At 42.1% G+C, this 24,413-nt stretch overlaps 1 protein-coding gene across 1 annotated transcript; it reads right to left on the bottom strand.

The window, feature by feature from the left end:
- Positions 1-145: 145 nt before the first annotated feature.
- Positions 146-24,413, bottom strand: appl2 (adaptor protein, phosphotyrosine interaction, PH domain and leucine zipper containing 2). Its single transcript, XM_080001843.1, is given in 22 exon segments — positions 146-1,933; positions 3,127-3,174; positions 3,270-3,403; positions 3,406-3,439; positions 3,528-3,555; positions 5,328-5,511; positions 6,543-6,595; positions 6,807-6,962; positions 7,756-7,850; positions 9,835-9,891; positions 10,123-10,165; positions 10,636-10,824; positions 12,382-12,534; positions 13,115-13,197; positions 15,266-15,412; positions 16,714-16,772; positions 16,858-16,899; positions 17,410-17,497; positions 18,805-18,876; positions 21,134-21,193; positions 22,370-22,468; positions 24,304-24,413. Coding segments are annotated over 22 exon segments (2,013 nt in total). The 5' UTR covers positions 24,361-24,413; the 3' UTR covers positions 146-1,801.

The following is a 24,413-nucleotide window of genomic DNA, read 5'->3' as shown; positions in this document are numbered from 1 at the left end:
ACACACACACACACACACACACCATTTCATTTGGGAGAGCTTGTAAATGAAGTAACGGATCCATTATAAAAGGCATTCAAACAAACAAACCAAGATTAAAAAGTTACCATAGGCGGTGGAGAGAGAAGAGAAGAATTTGAAACTGTTGAGTTTAGTTTCTTTAATCGCGGTGGGGAGAGTCATTAAGGATCCACCATGACTTAAAAACTCATTAACACAAGGGCACTCGCAAGTCTCACACTGAAATAATCACTTTTCTGTTCCAGAGAGCTGATTGTAGACAAAAGGAGCGGGAATAGGCAAATTCACCGGTCAAACACAATAAAACTTCACAATCAAGGTGATCTTAGTGTTTTTTCGGGCTAGGAAAACGTGACTCGTTCACACAAAGCGAATCGGGCGAGGTTTGGCTCGAGCACACTGTAATGAAATGAAAACCTATTGAAATTCAGTGGGAAAAGGGGAATTTTACAGATCACTGCTTCTCCCTGCGGTATTTCCCCCCCAAACACTTCTGTTTGTATTAGGCTTCACATGGATGAGCGAAGAGTGTATTGCTTTCCAATCACCACATAATCCCCTATTGTCGTCTGTTTACATGCTTTTATTGGAATAATTCAGGGGATTTCATTTTTTTTTTTTGCCTTTTTCCTGCAATATTGGCTACACTTCGGCGCCCGGCGCAGAGAAATTAGTGAACACTCAGGGCACAATGGTAATCATGCAGTGCATTGCATCGCTCCTAGCATACAGATTCCTGGAAAAAGCCTTTGACGCTTATGCACTCTACTCTGATCAAACACTATATAGACACGGAATTAGATTATGTACATAGACTTCCGCTTCAGGAAATGCAGTTAATTTTATTCTTTTTTTTAACTCCAGGATATCCCAGCTTGACAAAAGTTGAACTCAGGAGTTGTTCCAATAGGAAGCAGAGGATCATGCAGTAATTAAATCAATACGGCAGAGCAGGGATACACAAAAGGAAAAAAATAAAAAGCGAAATTAGGAATACTGTTTTAACCGGGCCACACTCTGAGCACCTTCATAATTGGGATTTGATAGGGATGGATAGAACATGCCCGTTTAATGTGACTGCTGCTTCCACACGCACTCTGTAAATATTATTGGAGAGCATTGTGGTTAATCCCCGGCTGGTGGAGTCCTGAATACATTTACGTTTATCCTTCATAGTCATCGAGACCGAATCACCGCCCCAATTAATTAGTGCGTTTTTATCGTACCCAAACTGCCATTAGAGGCTCGTAGTGCAACATGTTCCTCTGGAAATATTCAAGAAGTAAACAACAGAAGTTAATGGGAGCGTTCTATATGTACAGTAGGCTGCCACACGAAGTTCGGGGGAGTGACGGTTAAAAAACAAACAAAAAAACCCCCCAAAAACCTAAAGCCTACAAGTTATGTTAACTGCTGCCATAAGAGATTTGGAAGAGAGAAAATAAATGTTTACTAGTGTTCCTTAGCCGTCAGTACCTTTGCAAGTGGTATGTAAAATAAAAAACAAAAACAAAAACAAACAATGGAATGTCTATTGGAAGTTCTTTTGGCCCCAGAAGCCGAAACCGAATTCCACTAAACTCAGCAAAGCTTCATGTTCATGTGCAGGTTAAGGAACGGCTGTAGATGGCGTAACCAAGGGTTAATGGAGTTGTGCCATGCTTACATTTTTTTTAACTACAACAGGTGATACCGTAGCATGGGGCCGAAGGGCGTGGTCACCTTCAGCTCACCAGATGTTAAAAGTCCATCATGGTGGTGGTGTGGTCCCCGGGTGGAGCTACGCCTCCGACTCTAGGTCCTCCTGCCCGTCCCCGTTGGCGGTGTCCCCCGTGTCAGGCTCCAGCAGCAGGAACTTGCCGTCGTTGGTTAACGGCATGGACTTCATCAGCTGAGCCAGAGCCTCGGGGTCCTGGTTACCAAGCAACAGTCAGTTGGTTCGGGTTCAGTTTAGTGGGGGAAAGGAACTAAGTACTTTTCTGCTGTACTTAAGTATTTGTTCTTACACCGGTATATTCAATGTAAGGGACTTTGGACTTCTACTTCACTACATTTCAAAGCAAATATCTACACTCTGTACTTAATTTCTAGCACATTCACATTATTATTATGTACTTATTTATTAAATCAGGGACTGGACCTATCAAACTACTGATTTAGGATTTCTCATCAATGCTTCGTTAGCTCTGCATCCTTTATAAAATATTACCTACACTATTTTTTGGAAATAAATCTGCAGAAAAAGGGTACAGTAGCACTTTATGCTGTATTAGACTGTTACACCGGATAAGACGAGTACCATTTCCTGAAATAGTGACCGGGACCTTTGTTTACTTGAACTGCAGGGGGGTACCGGGCCTTGCTGGAAGCGGGTTTATAAAGGCAGGCTTTTATATCTAATTCCCTCTGTTTAATAAGTATATTTGATTGTATTTTAGTATGGGTTTTAAATCAAACTTCCGTCTGGGTGCCATGCCATGCAAACACATGTGCGGTGAAAATAGAGAGAGCTGGTAGCTACCCTTAAAGTCGCACTTGTGGTAGCCGACGGGGGATTTACAGTTTTCAATGTTTGCCTTGAGCGCACCACTTAATGCTTGCGACGCTGGTGGAGCACTCAGAGCGGGGTATTTGTCCCAAGAAGTCATCTGCCATCTGCTACGCAGCCGTAGGAAATGAAGTAAATTTAATACACCTACAATAAAAACACCGGTAACAGCTCCGATCAGTTTTTCTCCCGGTCTGTATTTGAGGCAGGCTTTTATCTGTTTGTGTAGACCACACGCCCGGAATTTATTAGAGGCCAGTTTTTTATTTGACTACCGGTTTATATTTGGGGAAATGTGACCTTTAAGAACATTTAAGAGCAAATACTTTTACTGAAGTCAAAATGCCAATGTGGTACTTGGAGGGTATAGGTTTCTTCCAACACTGCAAGTACCTTCATAATTTATCAGTTTGATATCAGCGATTGTCATGATTTTTCTTCATGAATTTATACATAAATTGGAAATCTTGAGATATGTTTTGTATCTAAATTCAATGGGAAATTTAGAAAAAAAGAGGGGGAAAAAAAAAAAATACAATTTAAGTGACCAAAAGGTACTTCTTTGCTTCTACAATATCCTTCGCCAAGCTTATCGTGTAACATATCTGCAAGTGAAGGACAGAACACGAGTCAAATCCATCTTTGGTTGTGGAGACGTTTGATCGCGGCTCCAAAGTGTGACAGCGGCAAGTGGACCGACCTTCTCTCCTTCCGTGTTGCTCTCAAAGACGAAGGCGCTGAAGGACGGTTCCCCCTCCTCGCCGTCGTCGTCGCCGCCACCGCCGCCCCAGTCCCTGTCCTCCACCACGAAACCCATCAGCCGCCCGTTCTCCTGTGGGCTGCAAACTGACACACCTCCGCCAGCTGAAACTGAGAGAACCAGGGGGTGAGCAATGACGGCTGTAAAAAAGGGGAGAGAAAGTGATTTAGGAATTTTTTTTTTTTTTTCCACACTTACATTTATTCGAGTGACTTGTGTCTGGGGATACGATCAGCCTGGTAAAGATGTGACACGGTGAGAGACAATTAAAAGTTGAGAGATCACTGGCAGTCAAGGAATGATTACCTTATTACCCTCATTTTACATTTGCATATACACCAATCAGCCACAACGTTGAAACCACCACTAATAACCACTAATATTGTGTAGGACCCTCCCCATGCCGCCAAAACAGCTGTGACCCGTGGAGGCCTGGACTCCACAAGACTCTGAAGGTGTCCTGTGGTATCTGGCACCAAGACGTTAGCAGCAGATCCTTTAAGTCCTGGAAGTTGTGAAGTGGGGACCCCCTGGGTCGGGCTTGTTGTTCCAGCACATCCCACGGATGCTCCGTCGGATCAGAACCGAACCATAGCCATCCACATGAGGTAGAGGAACATGCGATTCATCAGACCAGGCCACCTTCTTTCATTGCTCTGTGGTCCAGTTCCGATGCTGAGAAAAAACCTAAACATAATAAGGTCCTCTACTGTTTTTTGTTCCCTGTATAATCAAGCTTCTGCTGTTGTGATCGCTCGCTCTCACACATCGAAGCTCGGAAACTCTGTGAACTATCCCAAGAGATAAACTGTACAAAGGAGGAAGCCTGGGCTAGAGAGCTCTCTCTCTCTCTCTCTCTCTCTCTGTCTCTCTCTGTCTCTCTCTGTCTCTCGTGAGGTGGACTTGTTCAGCCAGCTAAACAGCGTTTCTGTTCCTCGCTCATGTTGTTGGGTCCGGTGTGCATCTTTTCCTGGAATGGTTGCTCTATGACTTGTGCTTTGAGTGATTTCTAAGCAAATAACATCTCATCCACCTGGTTGTGTCACCAAGGACAGCGGCTCGCACAAGAGATCTTACAAAACTGAAAACTAATGCTGGAATAAAAACCAAAGAAACAGAATATAAAGAAAACCTTTTTTTTTTTTTTTTTTTTTACTTTGCCCCCAGGGCTCTGGATGGGCAGCTTTCTTGCTTGGGAACAAAGGCACTGTTTGTCATAAACCATCGTCTAAATTGGCGCTTTGATCTGGAATATTTTCGCTCTCGGGCTGCGATGCAAAGGAAAACTAAGGCCGATACTGAAGGACGGCGCCCGAGGGGCTTCAGAATCGCCGGAACATCTCGTGAACAGGGAACAAAAGATCAAACATTTTGCCCGGTTCTATATGCGGTATTTTGCCATGAAACCCTGAAGAGCATAACCCACCGTCACCATACGGTGTTATGGCCTTGAAAATCACAGACATTTGTGGGAATGCGTGTCGGTCGAAGGGCTTAGAACCACGCTACTCCTGATCCAGACCGAAATGCAGATCAATCAAACAAGACGTTGATTAAATGGAGGAAAATGTTTCCTTCTTGCATCCTCCTCATGGGAGTGAGCCCAGTTGATGCCAGTGAGAGGAAACTCACATTGTAATTATAGCTGAGAAGATTTTTTTTAAAAAGCTCAAGCTTCCTTTGTTGTTGGTCTCATTAGCGAGGATGTGTCGCTTTTAGGCCACGTATCGCTCTGTATGGAACTCTCAGTCACTTGATTGCGCATCGGGTTTGTCCACAGGTTCAAAGGATTTTGCATGTGCCATGTCTCCCATTTAATTGATTAAAGCCATCGCACGGTTCATAGTGGACCTTCTACTACAAAAAGTTAAAGTACCCCTGGTTTTCCGGGCGTCATAGTTATGTAGGAAATGTCATTATAGTATGGTAAATATGGCCGTATAACGGCCCCCAGATTGGCATTACCGAAGGCGATGTCACTATAAACTATAGGACCACATGTCCAACCTGAGGCAGCTGCTGGTGACCATGAGGTGTGACTCCGTCGTCCTGAAGATGTTGTGGATGGCGCGGGCGGCCAGGACCTGCCGCATCGCCTCGTAAATCACCTCCTGGTTGTTTCCACAGCGAACCGCCATGGAGCCCAGGAAGCGCACTGCAAAAACCTGCTGAAGGAGGGAGTCTGGAGAGAGAGAGAGAGAGAGAGAGAGAGAGAGAGAGAGATGAGAGAGAGAGAGAGAGGAGAGAGAGAGAGAGAGAGAGAGAGAGAGAGAGAGAGGAGAGAGAGGAGAGAGAGAGAGAGAGAGAGAGAGAGAGAGAGAGAGAGAGAGAGAGAGAGAGAGAGAGAGAGAGAGAGAGAGAGAGAGAGAGAGAGAGAGAGAGAGAGAGAGAGACTGTAATCACACCAATTTGACACATATCCTATATGGCAATGGTATTTAAATTTCTATGAATATCATTTTAAATATTTAATTATAGCTAAGCAACAACTTGACATGGCTCCAATAGAAAATTCTTTATTTGCAGTTTCTAGATTGACGGAATAGTTAGCATCATACAGGGCTTGATTTTCCAGCAACATTCATTTCTGCAGAGCAAAAGCAGCATATGTGTTTGTGGTTTGTTGTCTGGCTATAAATCACAGGAGGAGGTTCAATTTGGGATTCTTTTTAGGGGCTAGATTGTTATGATGGCTCTAATTGAAGTGAAGCAGGCAGCACGGCGGGAAGCAAAAGGCGACAAACAAATGTGACAAGACGGAGACAACCCAGTTTCCTGTCAGCTCTGTTGGTTAGGGTATGACGCTTTGTTTTTCCGTTTGTATTATTCTTTTCAAGTCCTTGAAATCTTAGGTAGTTTGCATCTCTAATCCGCAGGAAGCCGGCTGTCAGTCCCGCGGTGCAGATGGAACTGACAGGCCATCACTCGAGCTCTAAACACCAGACACAGCAGCTCTTCAGATTAACGTCTCCCAGTGTGTAATGTTCTATGCGTGCCGAAGCGTTTTGAGCCCCGTTAAAGATGCTGCAGCGCCCGAGACAATTTCCCTCATGGGGGCAATAAAGTTCAAAAATCACATTTTGTAGGGCAAAAGAAAAAAAAGAAGCAGATGAAGGGCAGTGTTTATGTGACAAAGAGGACAGCTGTAATGAAACTGTACTCGCGAGAGCGATAGCGGGCTGCTTTAAAAACTGGGACTGGAGGAATAGTTACCGTCGCTTTCAGGGGAGCATTCATCATCGGTCTCTCCAAACGGGTTTGTACGCCTGTCGAGAAGGAAACAAACGACAAATTGGTGGGGAAAAAAAAGGGAAAAACAAACAAAAAAAAGGAACCAATTAAGCCCCCCCATGTCAGCCTATTAGGAGGAATCTCTCTTCCAGGAAATTACTTAATGGTAATCATTATGAGAGGCTTTCATGAAAAGCCTTTCAGAGAGGGCCCCCCCCCCCACCACCACCACCACCACCACCACACCTTCCCCCGGTCCTGTTCTGGTCCTGGAACTCAGAGGCCGGCAGCATGATGTCAAACTGGATGGGCGTCCCAGGGGCAATCAGGTCCTCCGGTTCTGGAGCCGCCCCAGGGTTCTGGGATCCGGCCCTGCTGGGGTTCACGCCTCCGGGCTTAGCCCTGTGGTAAACAGAGGGAGAGAGGGGACGAATATAGTGCAATTCAATCTGAGCAACAGCGATGAAAACACTGGTTAAGATCCGGGGGAGAAATAAATAAAATAAAAGCTCCACATGCCCTTGTATATTAAATGTAATAATGTGATATTACATTTAAATGGAACACCTTGGTTTTACTTAGAGAATTATGAATATACTTCACATGCCAACATTTTCAAGGGCCTGAAGAAAGCATTCATGCAGTTCAGCGTCAAGCGTTTTATCAATTTATGGCTCAGCACCACGAACATGCAGCGATTTGAACAGGCAGAAGGACACAGAGGTTTCATAATGTACCTCGCCGTACTGTAAATACTGTTACAATGGTGGATGGCATCCGACAGCAGATCGTCAATAGTCCTTTTTTTTGTGACACTTTTATAGGACTAAAATATGATATGCAAATAATAAATAATATATAAAATAATATAAATATGTGATGGTACTTTTTAAAGCAATTGTTATAAGTTAGCTTTCATCATTATTATTATTATTATATCAAATTATTAAAAATAAAATCCCCAATTAAATGGATTTTGTTTGTTTACTTTTATATTAACAATATGCCTTTAATAAAAACACTTTCAGCTGCATATAAAGCTGTGCTATGCAAATAAAGGTGGTTAATATTATTATAATCATTACATTTCAAAGAAATAAGATATTACTACTGAAATCGATGCAACCTTTTTACTATGAGGGACAGAAAAAGGACACTCAATGAAATGACTCTTCATAAAAGCACCATGTCTGACCTGTCGGGGTTGGGTGAACCCTCCTGTCTCTTCTCGAAGCTGGTGATGGGCGTCACAGCCTGGATGGCCGTCTGGTTCAGCCGGATGGCCACAGCCTGAACCACGACAACAAACGTGGTGAACAATGTTAGGCTACTGCGCTGACATGCAGGTCATGGGATGCACCACTAGAGGGAGAACTTTCGTTCTCGACACTAGCTTTCTTGTTATAAATCATTCATGTCGTTATGAATCAACTCACACGGGCGACTGGGTGTTGAGTTTTGACATTACCTTATTCAGTAGCCTACTTCCTTTAATAGTTCATAGTGGTCTATGGCCCACTTCTGTATATGTAATTATTAATCTAGCTCTAAACAGGAAAAAGGTTTCCCAACCCCATTAAAAAATGAATAATGGTACGGAACAATACACCCTGAATTTAGTAGGGAAATGTGCGAGAAAAAAAAGCCAATAAATATACCTTTCTATGCCACGTTAAGATGTGAAAGCTTTGTTTTGTCTCAAATCTCTTTAAGAGGCCCTGAGAACAAATTGCACACATAAAACCACCACAAAATAACACAATTCAGTCGCACATTACAGAACCACAGCTCGTACGACAGAGAGAGAAATTCTCTGGCAGAAATTAAAACTTAAATCTATCCATGTGAGAAGAACGGTTCCAATTTCCTGATTTATAATTTTCTATTTGTTGGTCATCCAGCTCGACAAGAATTATTTCAATTAAACCTAATTGAACTCGACACAGAGCAGAGAACTCTTTTGCAGTTCACAAACAGCTCATTTGTTTGTATACAAATGAGGAAGTGGCAAAGGTCACCTCTGCCTCCGGATAACAGCCTTGTCCCAGAAACTAGACACGGCGTTACAGCAAACACACCCCAGTCATTCTGCCTTATCTCTTGTGGATAATCTTTTTCTTATCAGAATCAGCACGGCTACAAACATGGAAATCCTGGTGTCAGTTAATTGCAGCAAAATCCCAGTTTTTTGTCGTATTTTCCTTCGTAGTATTTCAGAGGTTCAGTATTGTGATGAAATTATATTTTGGATTCTTGTCATCAATCCGATCAGTTTCTATAAAATACTCACTGTCTTGTCAAGAGTAGTTTTAAATAAAATGTGATATTACTGTTAGCCGTAATTCAAAACATTTAAAAAAACACGTAAGACAAATAAGACACGTGTGACTATAGTGTCAGCCTCCTGTTTTCAAAAGGAGATTTAACGTTTTTTTTAAATCCTCATTCCCTGAAATCAAGTGTTGAAGTGAACTGTGTACAGTTATACAATGATGGGAACTGAGATTTTAATTTGGAGGACTGGATTCATAAAAGAGAACCTATCCTTTAAGTTTTGGTCTGACATACACACTGGGATTAAGTATACCCGGTTTCAAAGACTTTCGACTTTCGCTCCACTGTGTTTCAAAGCAAATATTTATACTTTTTACTCTACTACATTTCTAATACAGTTGTGTTATTTTATTTACTTTATCTGGATTCATATACATTTTGTTTTCAAAATATGGATTTATATCCATGTACATTCTTTAAATCAGGATTTATATTGATCAAAAGCAAGACACATGAGGAAGCTGAGCACTCATCTGCAGAAAAAGCTACAGTCGTACTTTATGCAGTTTCAGACTGAAGATGACTATACTTGAAATACTTATACTTATACTTAAATAAGAATACTTATCTACTATTACTTAAATAGAAACGTCAACATGGTACTTTCACTTTTGTGTGTGCGTATTTGTAGTACTTCTTTCATCACTGGATATACAGTACTTTATATAACCAAATAGTTCAACGGGATCAACCCCTGCTGGATTCTAGAGTATGGGAATTTAAATATTATATAAGCACAGATAATAATGCATCTTTAATACAATTCTGTAATAAATTCCTTGACAATAGATTCTTTCATATTACCCAGAGGTTGTATCTTAGTTAAAACCCCAGGGTGTTCCTCCGCAAAGTGCGCGTCTGTTTGGACTGTTGATAAATAAATTATTAAAAAAAAAAAAAAAAGGAGCCATGCGTTTTGGGCCATTTGCACATGTTTTACCTCTGGGTTGTCCGTCAGGTAGATCTGTCTGGAGATGTTGTTCACCGTGCAGATCCACTGAGGAAGAAACAGACGCGACGGCAAAGTCAGCAAGCCGCTTCAAAACGCTTTGCCGCTTCCCGTTGTGACGGGCGAGTCAGGTGTGCGCTAACTCAGAATCTGAAGGGCTGCACAGATTCATCTCGACAGATCCTTCTTTGGTCACGTGCGACAAAGAGTTCCTTTGAAATCTCAGGTGTACGGTGTTGGGCAGAGTGCCATGGCTGTAATTGCTCCTTTGATTCCTACCTCCTCGTACTCCTTTTTGCTCTCGGCTTGGAGAATCATTGACCTGCAATTGAAGAGGGAAATGGGGGGAAAAAGAGAATGAAAAATGTGAGGATAAACATCCAAAAAACAAAAGTGGGAATTTCATATCATTGCATTGCAATCCAACCTGATTCAATCAGAGACGCGTCTATTTAAATAAAAAAATAACTAATTTAATTTACTGTATTTATTAGTGATGGACCGTATTTTTTGTCTGAATTGGTTCCATTCGCATGGCAGAGAGAGAGAGCAATTTGGGGCATGGATTTCCAAAAGTCAAATATTGGTTGAAAAATCCACGAGTGTTAGTTTAAGTATAAAAATCTTCAGACAAAAACAACCGAAGTATTGAGTCTTTTAAATAGGGGGGTCTCATATTGAATCAGGTTTGATTTAGGGGGTCTCTGAGGGAGAGAAACGCCGGGTCTAGACCTGTACATGTCCATTCAACATCGATCAAACCAAAGAATATTTAGTGGGAACCTTCCTTACGTTTTCCCTGTGGGAGAGGTGATCTGAAAGCAGTAGCGTCGGTCCTCACACTCCACGGCCATGACGGAGCTGTTGTCCAGGTCCAGCACCATGCCCCCCGCCACCGCCCCGCGAGGCTGGCACATGAGGTTCCCTCCCTGGGTGAAGAAGTACAGCCGGTCCCAGGCTGTGGTCACCAGGCCTGTCTTGCTGGAGCAGGGAGAAGAACAGAATAGATGGAGAGTTTGAAACAAGGAACACCGGGCAGATGTTGGCACAGGTTAAAATTTAGGGTGGATGCCATCCACCCACCAGGTACATTTTTGTTTCGAGACTATTAGAGCCATTATGACACTATTAATAGCACTGGTTCAAGAGTGAGGGACACAAAGATAGATGGAAAAAGATAGAAAACCTTTCTCCAGGTGTGCTGATAATTAAACTCCAAGAGATTTTTCAGATGTTTAGTCTTTGAAGAAGAAGAAGAAGAAGAAGACTAAAAATCTCAATAAGTGTCCACCCAACCAATGCAGCCCAATGTCCATTAGGAGCAGGCTTGTTTATGACTCATCTAATACGCTGCAACCCTTCATCCTGTTCCGTCTTTCTGAAATGTACTCTCAAATATATATATACGTATATATATTCCCGTCAATTAACATGAAAAAGTCCTTGTCTGCTTCCTGTCGTTGACTCAGACCCTCGCGGTGGGAAAACAACATGAAAGTGTAAAAATGGCCAATGGAGCCAGCGTCCCCTGACAGGCACTCGGGGCTGGCGGCAGGGTGTGCCATTAAACAAAATGGCATCCTACAAAAACCTTTTCTGTGGTGTCACACACATTTATCAGAGACTCTGGACGTATATGAGGGAGAGGGAGTGCGACAGCTCTGACATTTCACTAAATCAAATGGCGGGCTACGCGGCAGTTCTTCCCTCTTGCAGACATCAAGGAAGACTCTCCGCTCGTACATCCACGCGGCAATAAGCCGACAGCGCAGCCTGTCAACACGTCACCGGAGCCACCTCGCCGTTCCTTCACCGCCGTCACACTTATTTCAAGTGGTTTAAGCAGGCATGGCAGAATTTTTGTTTTGTTTAACCGCCCGTCAATTGCATTGAACAACTTTTTTTTTTTTTTTTTTATTACATTTCCAAAGACAAATTATGACAATGGGATTATTATTATTTTTTTGTCCAAAACGAGATAGCATGACAAAGCCACTGGATGAATTTGACATAATTTAACCTATTTTTGAAGTAATTTGACAACTTCTTAATGAAAATGCAAATCCATAAGAAGTATGTGTTGGGTGGATTACATTACAAGTCCCAGTCACTTCTGTCAACGCCTAGTCTCCACTACAAGATGGTCAAATTATTTCCTCCAAAATTTGCCTTCTCCCGTCAGCTGATTTGTTGTCTGTTCTTTTTTGGTGAATGTTCATCAATATCAACATTTATTGACCTTAACTAGCTACGCTGGTTTATCAGATTTAGTGTATTCTTGGGGGAGGGGGGAGGGGGGGGGCGGACCCACATTGGAAACAGCTTATAGAGGAGCACATGCATGGTGCAGACACATTGCATGGCTGTTTCTTACCGTATAAAGTGCCAGCTAAATGAACATGGGATGAATATCCAACACAGGATTTTTTAAGAAAACAATCTTACGGATCACCACTTTAATGGAAGACTTCAAAGAGGTACAGTATGAACAGGAAGCGGACAAAGATTTAAGGTGGCCGTCTGTGTAATTGCTCTTACTTCCTGATGTTGAGGAAGCCAGCCTTCTGGATGAGCGTGCGATTCACAGGGTCCTCGTCTTTGTCTGGCATGTAGACGCAGTCGTCCACGGATAGAAGCTCTCTCTGAGACAGACGCATGGACTCAGCCTCGCTGTCCAGGTGGGCCTGGATGCTGCAGAAGAGGGGAATTATAACCAAAGGGAGACTTCGTTGGGACTTTATTATTAGATGATATATATTATAAACGGATTTGGAGGCATTTTGTATTTCTGAATTCTTAATACGCTTTAAAAAAAATTATAGGGTTGAGGTTAGACAATCTAAATTTAGTGGGTAGATAAGGTAGAATTCTGATGAAATTAAATGTAAGTAATTATTAATTCTGTAAATTTGCAACTAACAGCTTCTATATGATAGGATTTAATTTTATATTAATTATTACTTAGTTATTACCAATTACTATTTGATATACAGTAAATCATGATTTGTTAGTTTGTTTCCTCAGAAATGTTTCTGCCAGTCGGTTTTAAATAACAATGACTCATCTAATGATCATTTTTTGAAATTAAAAAATAAACCAAATATTGACTGAAACATTCCCCAATCAAGATATGATACTGTATCATAACATCCATTTAGTGCCCACCCCTGAATTAGGATCCAACTATATTGAAACTTTGAGGACAAAATTCCCTGTAGAGGCTAAAGGTTCATCAATGTCACATGCTCATCAAAGCAGACGAGCTCCTTACTTCTGTGTCATGTTGGAAACGGATGAGAGGAAGTTTTCCATCTTCTTAGAGACCAGCTCCATGCCTTTCTTGAAGAAGCCGTTCTGAGAAAAGGACAAAGTATGAGAGGGTCTGTCGGACACCACAGCTCATCTCAACGGCCACTGGCAAAAAAAATGTTGGAGCTCTGCATTACCTGCGAACCATCTGACTAGAGCTGACACAGATGTTACAAAATCACCCGGTCGCAACTATTTGAGCGGAACGTGATTGTTTTGCAAAGTTGTTAGATTCCATAATTACACTACTCACAAAAAGTTAGGGATATTTGGCTTTCGGGTGAAATTTATGGAAAATGTAAAAAGTTTATGCTACAATGATATTATATCATGAAAGTAGGGCATTTAAGTAGAAGCGTGCAATGGTAATTTCCTCATCTCAAACAATTTATTGAAACAAAAGCCAACAACAGTGGTGGGTTTACCACAACAAAAAATGTCAATGTCTCAATAACTTGTCATGTGCCCTTGAGCATCAATTACAATTACAGGTTCACAAGTCGACTTATTGTCTGCTGAGGCCTGGCACCCCACTCTTCTTGAAGGGCGGCCCTCAGGTCAATGAGGTTCTGGGGTACAGAGTTATGAGCCTCTACACAGCGACTCAGCTGATCCCATAGGTTTTCTATGAGATTCAGGTCTGGAGAAAGTGCAGGCCACTCCATTTGAGGTGCCCCAGTCTCCAGCAGCCGTTCCCTAATGGTGCGACCTCGATGAGCTGGAGCATTGTCGTCCATGAAGATGAAATGAGGCCTGTGTTGTTCATGCAGGGGCACAATGTCTGGATTAATGATGTTATTCAGGTAGTATGGGCTTGTCACTGTACCATTCACAAAGTGTAGGGCAGTTCTGTATTGACTAGACACACCTGCCCACACTGTAACACCACCACCACCAAAGGCTCGTCTGGTGACAACAGTGGCTGATGCATAGCACTCTCCTTGACGTCTCCAACATCGTTGGCGGCCATCATTTCGGCTCAACCCGAATTGACTTTCATCAGAGAACAGCACTGAGGCCCACTGGTCCCTCGTCCAGCATAAATGCTCCCTGGCCCATGCAAGACAATGATGCCTGTGCCTGGTGGTGTGGTAAGGTACCCTTGCAGGTCATCTACCACGCAGACGGAAACGGTTTGGAATGGTCTTACGTGACACTTGGGTGCCTCTCACCTCCCTTAAATGTGCCTGGAGTTGAGTGGCATCATCATCCGCTTCCGCAGGGCACTGTTTACAATGAAGCGGTCATCAGTGTGGGATGTGGCCAAAGAACGTCCACTTCTATGCCTTTCTGTGACTCCTCCAGTCTCTGTATCTCTGTTGCAGCCTGCTGATGACACTCTGTGACACTCTAAGCTCAGTGGCCACTTCCCTCTGAGAACATCCTGTTTGAAGCCTCACAATGGCGAGGTACTGTTGATCAATTGTTAGGTGTCGTCTTGGTCTCATGATGTCAAAATGTGAACAGCATGATGAAGAGGACTGTTTAAATACCAATTCTAATTGAACCAGGAAATGTATTGGTCGATTCGTGGATCAAACGACTGTTGTGAATTTTGCCGTTCAGCTCCTTGTTAGAGAACAGCAAGTTGTGCAAAAAGTACTGAAACACTGAACAGTTGGACATGTGCATTCAAAAGTTTAAAGAAGGTGAAATTGAGTTCACCTGTAAAGGTTATAGTGCATTTCAGGTTCAATATCCCTAACTTTTTGTGAGTAGTGTATATGTTGTCATCCAAGCGCCGATTTTAGGCCAAGTTAAGAAATGTGGCAACAAATAGAAGGCCAATTTGCCGAGTCGACCAGAATTTTTGTGCCGAGAAATGGCTCTTCTCCATAGATACATCATTGGGCTTTTGTTATGATAGTGACGTAAAGTGAACAAAGAAAGGAAAATCATTCATTGAGCAAAGTTATTCTGACCCATCATGTCCTTATAATGGACAGAAACTGTCTTCACGGACTCACTTGATGGATTTGGTCGGGTGACACATTTTGATAACGTCGACAAAGAACAAAACGGTTTGAACATAAACTTGAAAGTGGTTTGAGCTCTTCACGTTGCGCTTCACTTAACCTCCAAACCATTTCACAACCCCTGTGCGCTTCAGTACCTGTGCTTGTGTGTAGCCCAACATGGGCTCCAGCATGGCCACCCTCTTGCGGTACTGCAGGGCGTTGAGGGCGCAGTAGTACTGCATGGAGGCCTGGTGCTGCTTCCTACGAGAATATGCCACCTCCTTCACCAAGTCTGCCTTCAGCTGCCACAGAAAGGAGCGGGTTCAGTTAGCATATGCAAAGAGAGCGTCCACAGGTCTGGCACAAACACCACTACGCCTTCACACATGCAAATATAATATAGCAGCATGCTCCTCTCATGAATGCAATCCCACACACACACACACACACACACACACAACCTTCAAATCCTGGTGTAGCGCACTGCCAGACGACAGACAGCTACTTCTTTCAAGTGGTGTTAGTTGACTTAACCCTTTATGGGGACGTTATCAGAATGCCGGTAAAGTCTGTCAGTGCATTGCTTGACACCAAGATATTGTACAGCATTTGATTATAATAAAAAAATAAAAAATAAAAACTTTCAGAAAGAGAGACTTCAATTATTTGCCAATCACATCTATATATTATGGTAATTAATCTTGCATTTAACCCATACTAGCCATTAGTTACACCACCCAGGGACAACTGCAGTTCTAGAGCCAGCACCTTGGTCATGTGGATAGTTCCCATTAAAATGTTCATTGGTTTAAAAGTCGTTGAGCAGACTTGTATTTTTCTCGACCAGAGGTTCCTAATCCCCCCCAAATGAAAACCTAATTCAATCTGAGATGCGCGATTTAAAAGATGTGCACCTTTTTTCTTTCCCCCATGTATTTATTTACCGTCTTTTTTTGTCTGAAATGCTTCTATTTTCATAGCAGAGAGAGCAAGGTTTTTAGGGCGCATAAGGGGATTTATATTGAACAGACATTGACTATAGAACCAATATTTGACTGTTGTATTATACTGTTATATAATATTTACACCAATGACAGAAGTGCGTATGGGTCAATGACATGAAGCTCTTTTTTTTTGTCCGAATCAATTATTATTAAAATAAACAAGATAGGAAGACATGTAAAACAGAAAGAAATCTCCATAAAGAACACTCAATTTGAAACCACTTTAAAAAAGTTCATTCATTTTGGGAGTTTTGTGGCTTAAAAGTCAAAAAGAGTCAGGTGGTGCAACCGTGTGTTAGACAGTGAAAAAGGCAGACGAGGCTTTTTACGATTCTACTGGCTGACATTTTTAATAAATTAAGTGAAAAATATATTAAAAAAAAAAAAAAAAAAAGGAGTCAACTTTAAACTTAATAGACATAATTATACGGCGTCCTAGAAATCATGAAAGACTGAAATCCGAGCACACACAGCAACACAGAACTGCTCCTCCCGGTCCGGTCCAAGCTCAGGACCTAACTGCTCTGACCACTGATCTACTGCATCCCCCAACGTCCCGTCGTCCCACACAAGAGAAAGAACCTTTTCAGTCACTCCACCTTCTCGTTCTCCTTCTTCTTGGGCAGGCGGCTGTACTTGACCATGGCGGCCTCGTGCTCTGCGGAGGAGAGGAGGGTCGTGTGAGAATCAGCTGAAAACTAAACTAAACTCACTTCAGTTCTAACCTCCAAATCGGTACGTACCATCGGTGGCGATGCCAAATATCTCCCTCAGCGTGCTGATCTCTGAAACATTTAATATTGATAAAAATAATTTAAAAAAAATTACTGATTCGTTTTTTTTTTTCCCCATTGATGTCTTCAGACTTTATATGTTCAAATAACATGTTTTTTTAGATGTAATGTTTTATATTTTTTTAAATGTTAAATGACAAACTGGATCATTTTTTAGTGATCGTTCATTACATTTGTTATATGTTGGTTTCTTTGAATTGAAAATAATATTTTCTATTAAAAAAAAGTCCAAACCACATCACAATCATATATAACAATATATATAAAATAATATGACAATTATTGTATTTGAGTAGCATTTTGAAAACAATTTAAAAAATGTAAAGCATGAAACATAATAAGTAAACATAATAAATAGACTAAACTAGAGTGATGATATTAGAAAGAACAGAGCTGTGTGTGAATGTGTGTGAGAGTGTGAGTGTGAGTGTGAGTGTGTGTGTGTGTGTGTGTGTGTGTGTGTGTGTGTGTGTGTGTGTGTGTGTGTGTGTGTGTGACTACCTGTGAGGTCTTTTTCACGGAATTGGATCAAAGGGAACACCATGCTGTCCGCCATCTGGTTGGCGAGCTCCGTGTGGAGGCTGTTCAGCTGCACCAGGCAACAATATTAGACAAGTTGTATTATGACTGTTTTAGGACACCGATGAGCTGCCTTGGGTGTTCATATCCCGATACACTGAATGTCTCCATTACTGTAACACGCTATGATAAAACAAACCGCCCACGACTATTTTCAGTGGAAGGCAATTCAAAGAAAATGTGCTTCGGCCACATCGTAGAATGTTCTATTGGAAACGTAAGGGAGTAAGTGTTATTACAGCTCTTGTCTGACTTGACTTCCTTCCCCTCTGAAGATTCCAATTCAGTGAAGTATGAGAAAGCACTAACTACAAAGAACTTTGTTCGATTACTGTATTAAAGCTTTTGAACATTATTTTTATGTCACATTTTCGTTATTAAGCTGACGTATACCTGTATAGTATGTTTATTACTCAAAATATAAAATGACAAAAAATGGCAACCATTTTTTCAACTGGCAACCAAAAGCCGATGCCTGGTTGCCAGCCTGGCATCCACTTTTGAAAGTTAGTGTTGAGCCCTGGGACAATTGGTATTGATTCCTCTTTCAGGAAAAGTTTTGTGGCCATGCTTAGTGATGAGCTTCGACATAATGCGGGTCCGGCGCTTGCAAGAAAAAAATGCAGCACCTTCGCAAAGGTAGTTCTCAAGCCGTGGGATGGGAGCAGTTTCATTCTAATGAGCACCCACTTGACGTAGGTGGGGGAGGCAAATCTGAATGGCTTGTTGAATCATGTTTTCTGACCTAGGCAGCCCACAAAAAAACTGACTGTATTGTCTTGTCTTAGTTCACAGTTTATGTTAGTAGGCCCATCAGAGACCCTAATGTATGTGAACAAGCACTGAAAAAGTGAATTCTTCCATATTGGTGACCTTGAAAAAAATTCAAGTGAAGTTCATCACAACCTATTTTATTAGAGTGATATCAGCCCCGACTCAAGGATTTCCAATGACAAAATAAACTCTCTATATAAACTAATATTCCAAGCCTCATATTGTGAAAAATCTCTGGTTATATCTAAGATGACCACAGGATTGACCTAGTATGACTATAACTTAATTTCAGGATCTTACAATAGCACATAAAAAAACAACAACTTTATAATTATAATGATCATTTATCTGCAATATGAGCAACGAGTTCTGAGAGGAATACAGTCGCTTCTGCTTATTCAAGTTGGTTATTTTTCCTTTGGACACTTCCAGAAAACCACGCCGTCCTTACTCCGCCTCACGCACGGAAACATGCAAATGCTCTGATTTACATGTGTAAAAAAAATAATTATAATAAAAATGCAAATGCAAGGGGGCACTTACCTCGCCCACAGTTTTGGCAAAATGCTGCAGTGTGGTGATTACCTCCTCATCACCTTTTCCCAGGGCAAAATTCTGGACAGATAAACAAAATGTCAAGATCAGTTCAACACTCAGATTTTAACTCAGGGAGTGAGGAAGTAAAAAAATTAAATAAAAACACAAAATTCTTCATCTGGCAGAACCAGGCTGAAGGTGCCAAGAAACCCTGTTCTGAGCAGCTGGATGAAAACTGCTCACAAGTAAAATGTAAAACAGCATAAAGGGGATTTTGTTCATTTATCTTGCGTATTTGTTTGATTTCATTTATTGAAGTCCAAATTTTGTTTCGATTTGTTTCTTATATTTCTCCTTCACCGGGCAGATCTCTGCATGGGGGGGGGGGGGTTATGAGTCAGAATGCACACATTTCCCTGCAGGGTTTCAGGTACACTCCAGTGCGAGCAGACACAGGACCGCTGCTGGATAAGAGGAATGATGTATTTGCTCCTCAAATTAATCATCCATCTTTCCTTTTTACCTCAAGGCACAGATGTCTTTGTGACATATTATCGACCTTAGCAACGTCAGTAGTCCACAAAATGTGTCGAGTATGAAGAACATAGACAGAAAATCAACACTCATAGGACTCAATACAAAATACAAATCTCGCTATGGACTGTATCATCAGCCCTGTGCAGTAGTAGGCAGCAGGTAGTCATTCACACATTGGCCTAGCTTACGGGCTCTCTGAATGGATTCTGTTCCCACGTAAGATGACTGTCTGGGATACAGTAGATAATGGGTTAGGGGTAGTACTTTATGTCCAGTGTAGATGCAATCGTTTGAACAGTCTGTTGGCAACGGGCGTACAATCCGAATCGGTTTCGTTTTTGTTTTCTTTTCCTGGCTCTCAGACCAGCGCTTCCGCTTTGGTTTCCACCTCTCCTTCTCCCCGCCCCTCCCGGACGGACTCGGTTCCCTCCACTGACGGAGCGGGGACTGAGCCCCCATTCCCGGACGCAACAACACTAACCCAATGTTATTAAATCAGTGTGATCGTTTTCAACCTGTCCTCCACTCTCTGCCTCCGGAGAAGGAACTTTCTCCACCCGTTCCCCCTCTCCCTGTCCCCATTTTTCGGAATGTTTTTTTTTTTCTTCCCGAAAACAAATATTACTAATAATAATTACTAATATAATAAATATTCCTTCAAAATAAATAAAATATATTTTACATTGTCATCCGATCGTTTTGAGTATATATCCGTGATTGGAGAAAGAAAGAGTCAAACCTTTCATCACAAGTGGAGCTCGTGCACTACGCCACGAACAACCAGAGCAGATGCTCCGCTGTAGTGACAGCCATAGAAACGCACGTAGTCTGCACAATTTTGGAATATTGTCAGGCGATAGATAAATAATTAAATATAACCTTCTTCATTTAACTTGAAGTACCTCCAAATTACCTCTTTCGCTCTTTTTTTTGAGCGTCAACTACGCAACAAAGTTCAGTATTTTGGTATCGGGTTTCAGCATTGGAACATCTTTACGAGTAGATTAGCACAGTATCGGGCGTGTAATTTTGACCGGCAAAGAATCTGATATATCTGACACTGATCGGCCGGTCACCGGTCATGGCCGATCCAGCTGAAAACCGACCAATTCCAGTCACTGGCCTATCGATGCATCTCACGCTCTATATGTTAACATTACAGTCTAATTTCTGTGCTTGATTATTACTCCCCCTAACATTTTACCTCAGTAATGCATCGTTACGCGTCGGTGGAGAGTAAAGTACAGCTGCATGTCAGCGGATGTTGAGTGAGTGAGTGAGAGGAGAGGGAGGGGTTACAGAACCAAAAGCACAAGGTCGTAGCATCTGGTCCAATTCGAGTAATGTAGTTTAAATACCGAATAAATGTACAGTATTGTTTTGTATTGACTGTTTTCTGTAATTAATAACAAAAAATAAATAAATAAATATATATATATATATATATATATAAATCATTTTTTTCCCCTTGACCAAGATTTACGTGGTTGGTACGCAAAATGCGTGCAGGTTAGCAGGTCTGCTTTAAGTCAACATTTCACAATTCGACACTATATATGATTAAAAAATATATATAAATACTTTTTAAAATCCTGTGAGCAACAGTATTATCTACTTTTGGAGTAGCTCAAAATAGCTTACAATTCAGAAAATACATGAAAAACATGATGCACACACTCGCAAACTTTTTTTTGCGTCCGCAGTAACATTCAATTTATTTCTCAACCATATACAGAACCTATCAAGAGTATACAGTATCTAATCAATGTTGTTTCCTAGCAGAGTGTTTTCTACTCACTTTCTTCTCGTATTCTAGGAGCTGCTGGGAGAGCTGCTCGGTGGCCAGTCCCATCTCACTCTGGGGGAGGGGAGAGGGAGGAGGGTGAGGAGCTGGAGGAGCCAAATGCTTTGAAAACCTCCAAAACCCAAGATGATGCATGAATAATAAGAGAACCTAATAAAAGCCTACAGCCGCCGCCTTAGGTCTGCCTTTAAAGTTTGTCATTTAATACAGAAAGAACATTTTTTAATTGATGATTAAAGGCCAGTCCTCTGGATCATGATACCGTGTTATTACGCTAATGCTCTTCCAAGTAATTCAGGCAGTAATGGAGAGAGGAGTACTGTTCACACACACACACACACAATACATTTTGAAAGCTGTAATAATTATGTTTGGACGCTCACCAGGTCAGAGTCCAACAACACTACTTACACATCATTGTTTTTCCCCCACTGTTGTGTGGGGTCAGGTAAGGTAAGGATCTGGGAAGCGGCTTCTCTGACAAACCGAAAACTATCTCTCCCAGAAGTGGGTGTCCTTTAAGGATAAGTTTGTTATTTTATTCAATTGCCATCATCAAAAAATGCAAACACACCCTTTAAGATGTATTGTTAACAGAATGAGACATCACTGATTAAGCCTCCCCCATTGTGCTTGGCCAAAGTAATCTGCAGATAACTATTGCAGTGGCAGGAATTCATTTGCAACTCCCGCTGTGTGAGGAATAGCAACAGGTAGCTGGAGCACGCACAGAATTAAAAGGACTATATCTGTAAACCCTGAGATGGGGATGATTGTGGGCGCATTTTATCCTGAATATATTCTCTATAAATAAAAGGTCAGCTCTCCATAACATTACAACACACTGCAACAGAAGAACAAAAACCTCAGAGATATTATGACTAAATACTACTTGGAGTTTGAGTTTACCTTTTTTTACTTCCCTTTTTATTTTACGTACTTCATAGAGTAATCACCTAAGTTTGTTGTTCTTTACCTACTTATGCACCTCATGGTGGAAACTTTGTGATGTGCATTAAAGAAATGTGAAGCAACTGTGGGGAATGCTGTGTGTGCCCTTAGAGTTCTCTGTGTCGTATTAACGTAACCACACAGATATCAGATCAGGATACACTTTTCGATGTGCATGAAGGCTCCACCCTTAAGGTAACCATTGAAGATGAGTCCTTAAGAGTAATTTTTTCACTAATCAGTATATTTGTACGGGTGTGTCTATCTTGGCAGATGTACCTGGGCCCCGAACACCCGCTGCATGGACTGGAGCAGCTGGTTCGTGTAGTCTGTGAGCGTGGCAGCATCCTCCTCAAACACACTCAGCAGGGAGCGAGTCTGTGGGACAAACACGAGGACACTCCCTAGTTTAAGAGGATCAACAAGGAAAGACTAGATGACAGTATGGGACAGGCTTTGGGCCAATAGGAGTTTCAAAATGTATCTCAGCTAGTCTCATATTAAACCGAGCCTCTGGTAAGTTATCAGTCATACTAACTGAAAAGCAGGAATTGGTACAGAAATGGACCAGCGCGATATCAGAGAGCTGCCAGTACTGTTATTACAGATTAGAGGTATTATATTTGACCAACTGATTTTAGAGGGCTACTACGTTAGGAGTAGAAATAGAGAGCACTCCCACTAAGAGTGTTTTAATTTTCCCTGACAGCTTTGGCAGGCACATGGGGCAGATACCAGAGAGGCACACGCCCAGCAGCTATCGACTGTTTACACTCCGCTTTGGCTGCAGAATGCGGAGAGACACATGAAAGGAAATGATATGCGGAGACACGTGTAATCTGAGTTCATGCCTTTCAACTCAATTCACGTGGCGTTTGCATTTCTGTGGCGTGAATAACCTATTTCAGCCCATGTTTCATTAGAGGTGCATCTGCTTTGAAGGATAAGCATGCAATGTATGTTTGCAATATGGATTTAGCTTGGATGGATGGATTTGGTCAGTAAATATAAAAACGGAGGCTTATAAGATAAACCTATAATAAATGTATGCAGTAGTCCATCATAGAGACCCACCTACAACACCTGTAATCATTACTGTACGTTATACTGTATATTATACTGTACGTCTGTGGGTATCAGATTGTTAAATGTAATCATTTAAAAGACAATTAAGACAAAGACAAGCTATTTAATGATTTGGGCCTAATATTTTTAAAAGTTAATCTAAGACATTGTAGGACTTTTTAAGGGCCTGCAGACACCCTGTTATAGATACAGGCAATACGCGTCAGACTTTTTGGACAACCACGCTGTTCTCTAATGAAGCATATTGCAAAATTGTAATGTAATTTGCGAAATTAGAATGCAGCCTCGCATTGAACTTTACAGTTCAAATGAAATCGAAAATCCAGTAATCCCATTTGTGTCCATGCTAAAATGCAAAGTCAAACCTCTTCTTAGCGTTTGAATTCCTATACTGACGTATCCTGGTGCAAGAGATGCAAACAGGAGATTATTCAATTTTGACTTTGAGCCCTACATTTGCATACACGGGCGACGGAGCTAAAGCTAAACGCAAGATTCCACTGTGCGTTTTGCAAAGTTGATTTCAATGTTGACTGTGCATGCAATTCGCTCCCACTGGACCATCATGTAATACCAATGGGGTGGAGAAAGAAAAAAAAACCCTCCCACGGCCAAAGAACGAAGGTCCGTGGTTTCACAGGTAAGGTCCGCGTGAAATCTACCTCGATGAGAGGAGATATGAAATGAATGTCTGGGTCACGGGAACAGGGTACAGGGTTTCACGGATGTAATACACCCAGGATCCACGCAGGTATGACGCGTGTGTGTGTGTGTGTGTGTTACACGGCCCACGTTAGGACTGATGCACCCCGGTTTAGATGGACAACAGCCCGGGAACTGGAGGCGTGTCACTCGGGCCGGATGGGGGAAACGCGTCTCTCGGACATTCTCAACCCCCGTGGGGATAAATTAAAAACGCCTTGTGAGCCGCGGTGAGAACTAGAACCCGCGGGTCGTTTACAGGAGCCTGGTCCCGGTCGCACAACAACGACGGGGCTATCCGGGGCTGTCATCGGCTAGTGGAGTTAGCCGGACGGAGCAGCCCGACGCCGCGAAAACCTTTGGCCCTTCCAGGCCGTGCGGTTAGGAAAAACAAAACAAACCCGAACCCCGCCGCGGTGGCCTACCTGGGGGCTGTCCTGCAGGGCGTCCTCCAACAGCAGCTTGTGGTGCACGGCCGGCATCTTGTCACCAGAGGAGGGGAGAGCGAGAGCTTACTGCCGCGGGCGGACTCTCT

This window comes from Zeus faber (genome assembly GCF_960531495.2).
Source record: "Zeus faber genome assembly, chromosome: 6".
NCBI classification, from domain to species: domain Eukaryota; kingdom Metazoa; phylum Chordata; class Actinopteri; order Zeiformes; family Zeidae; genus Zeus; species Zeus faber.
The sequence above is the reverse complement of the archived record's forward strand: the minus strand, read 5'-3'. Positions and strand labels throughout refer to the sequence as shown.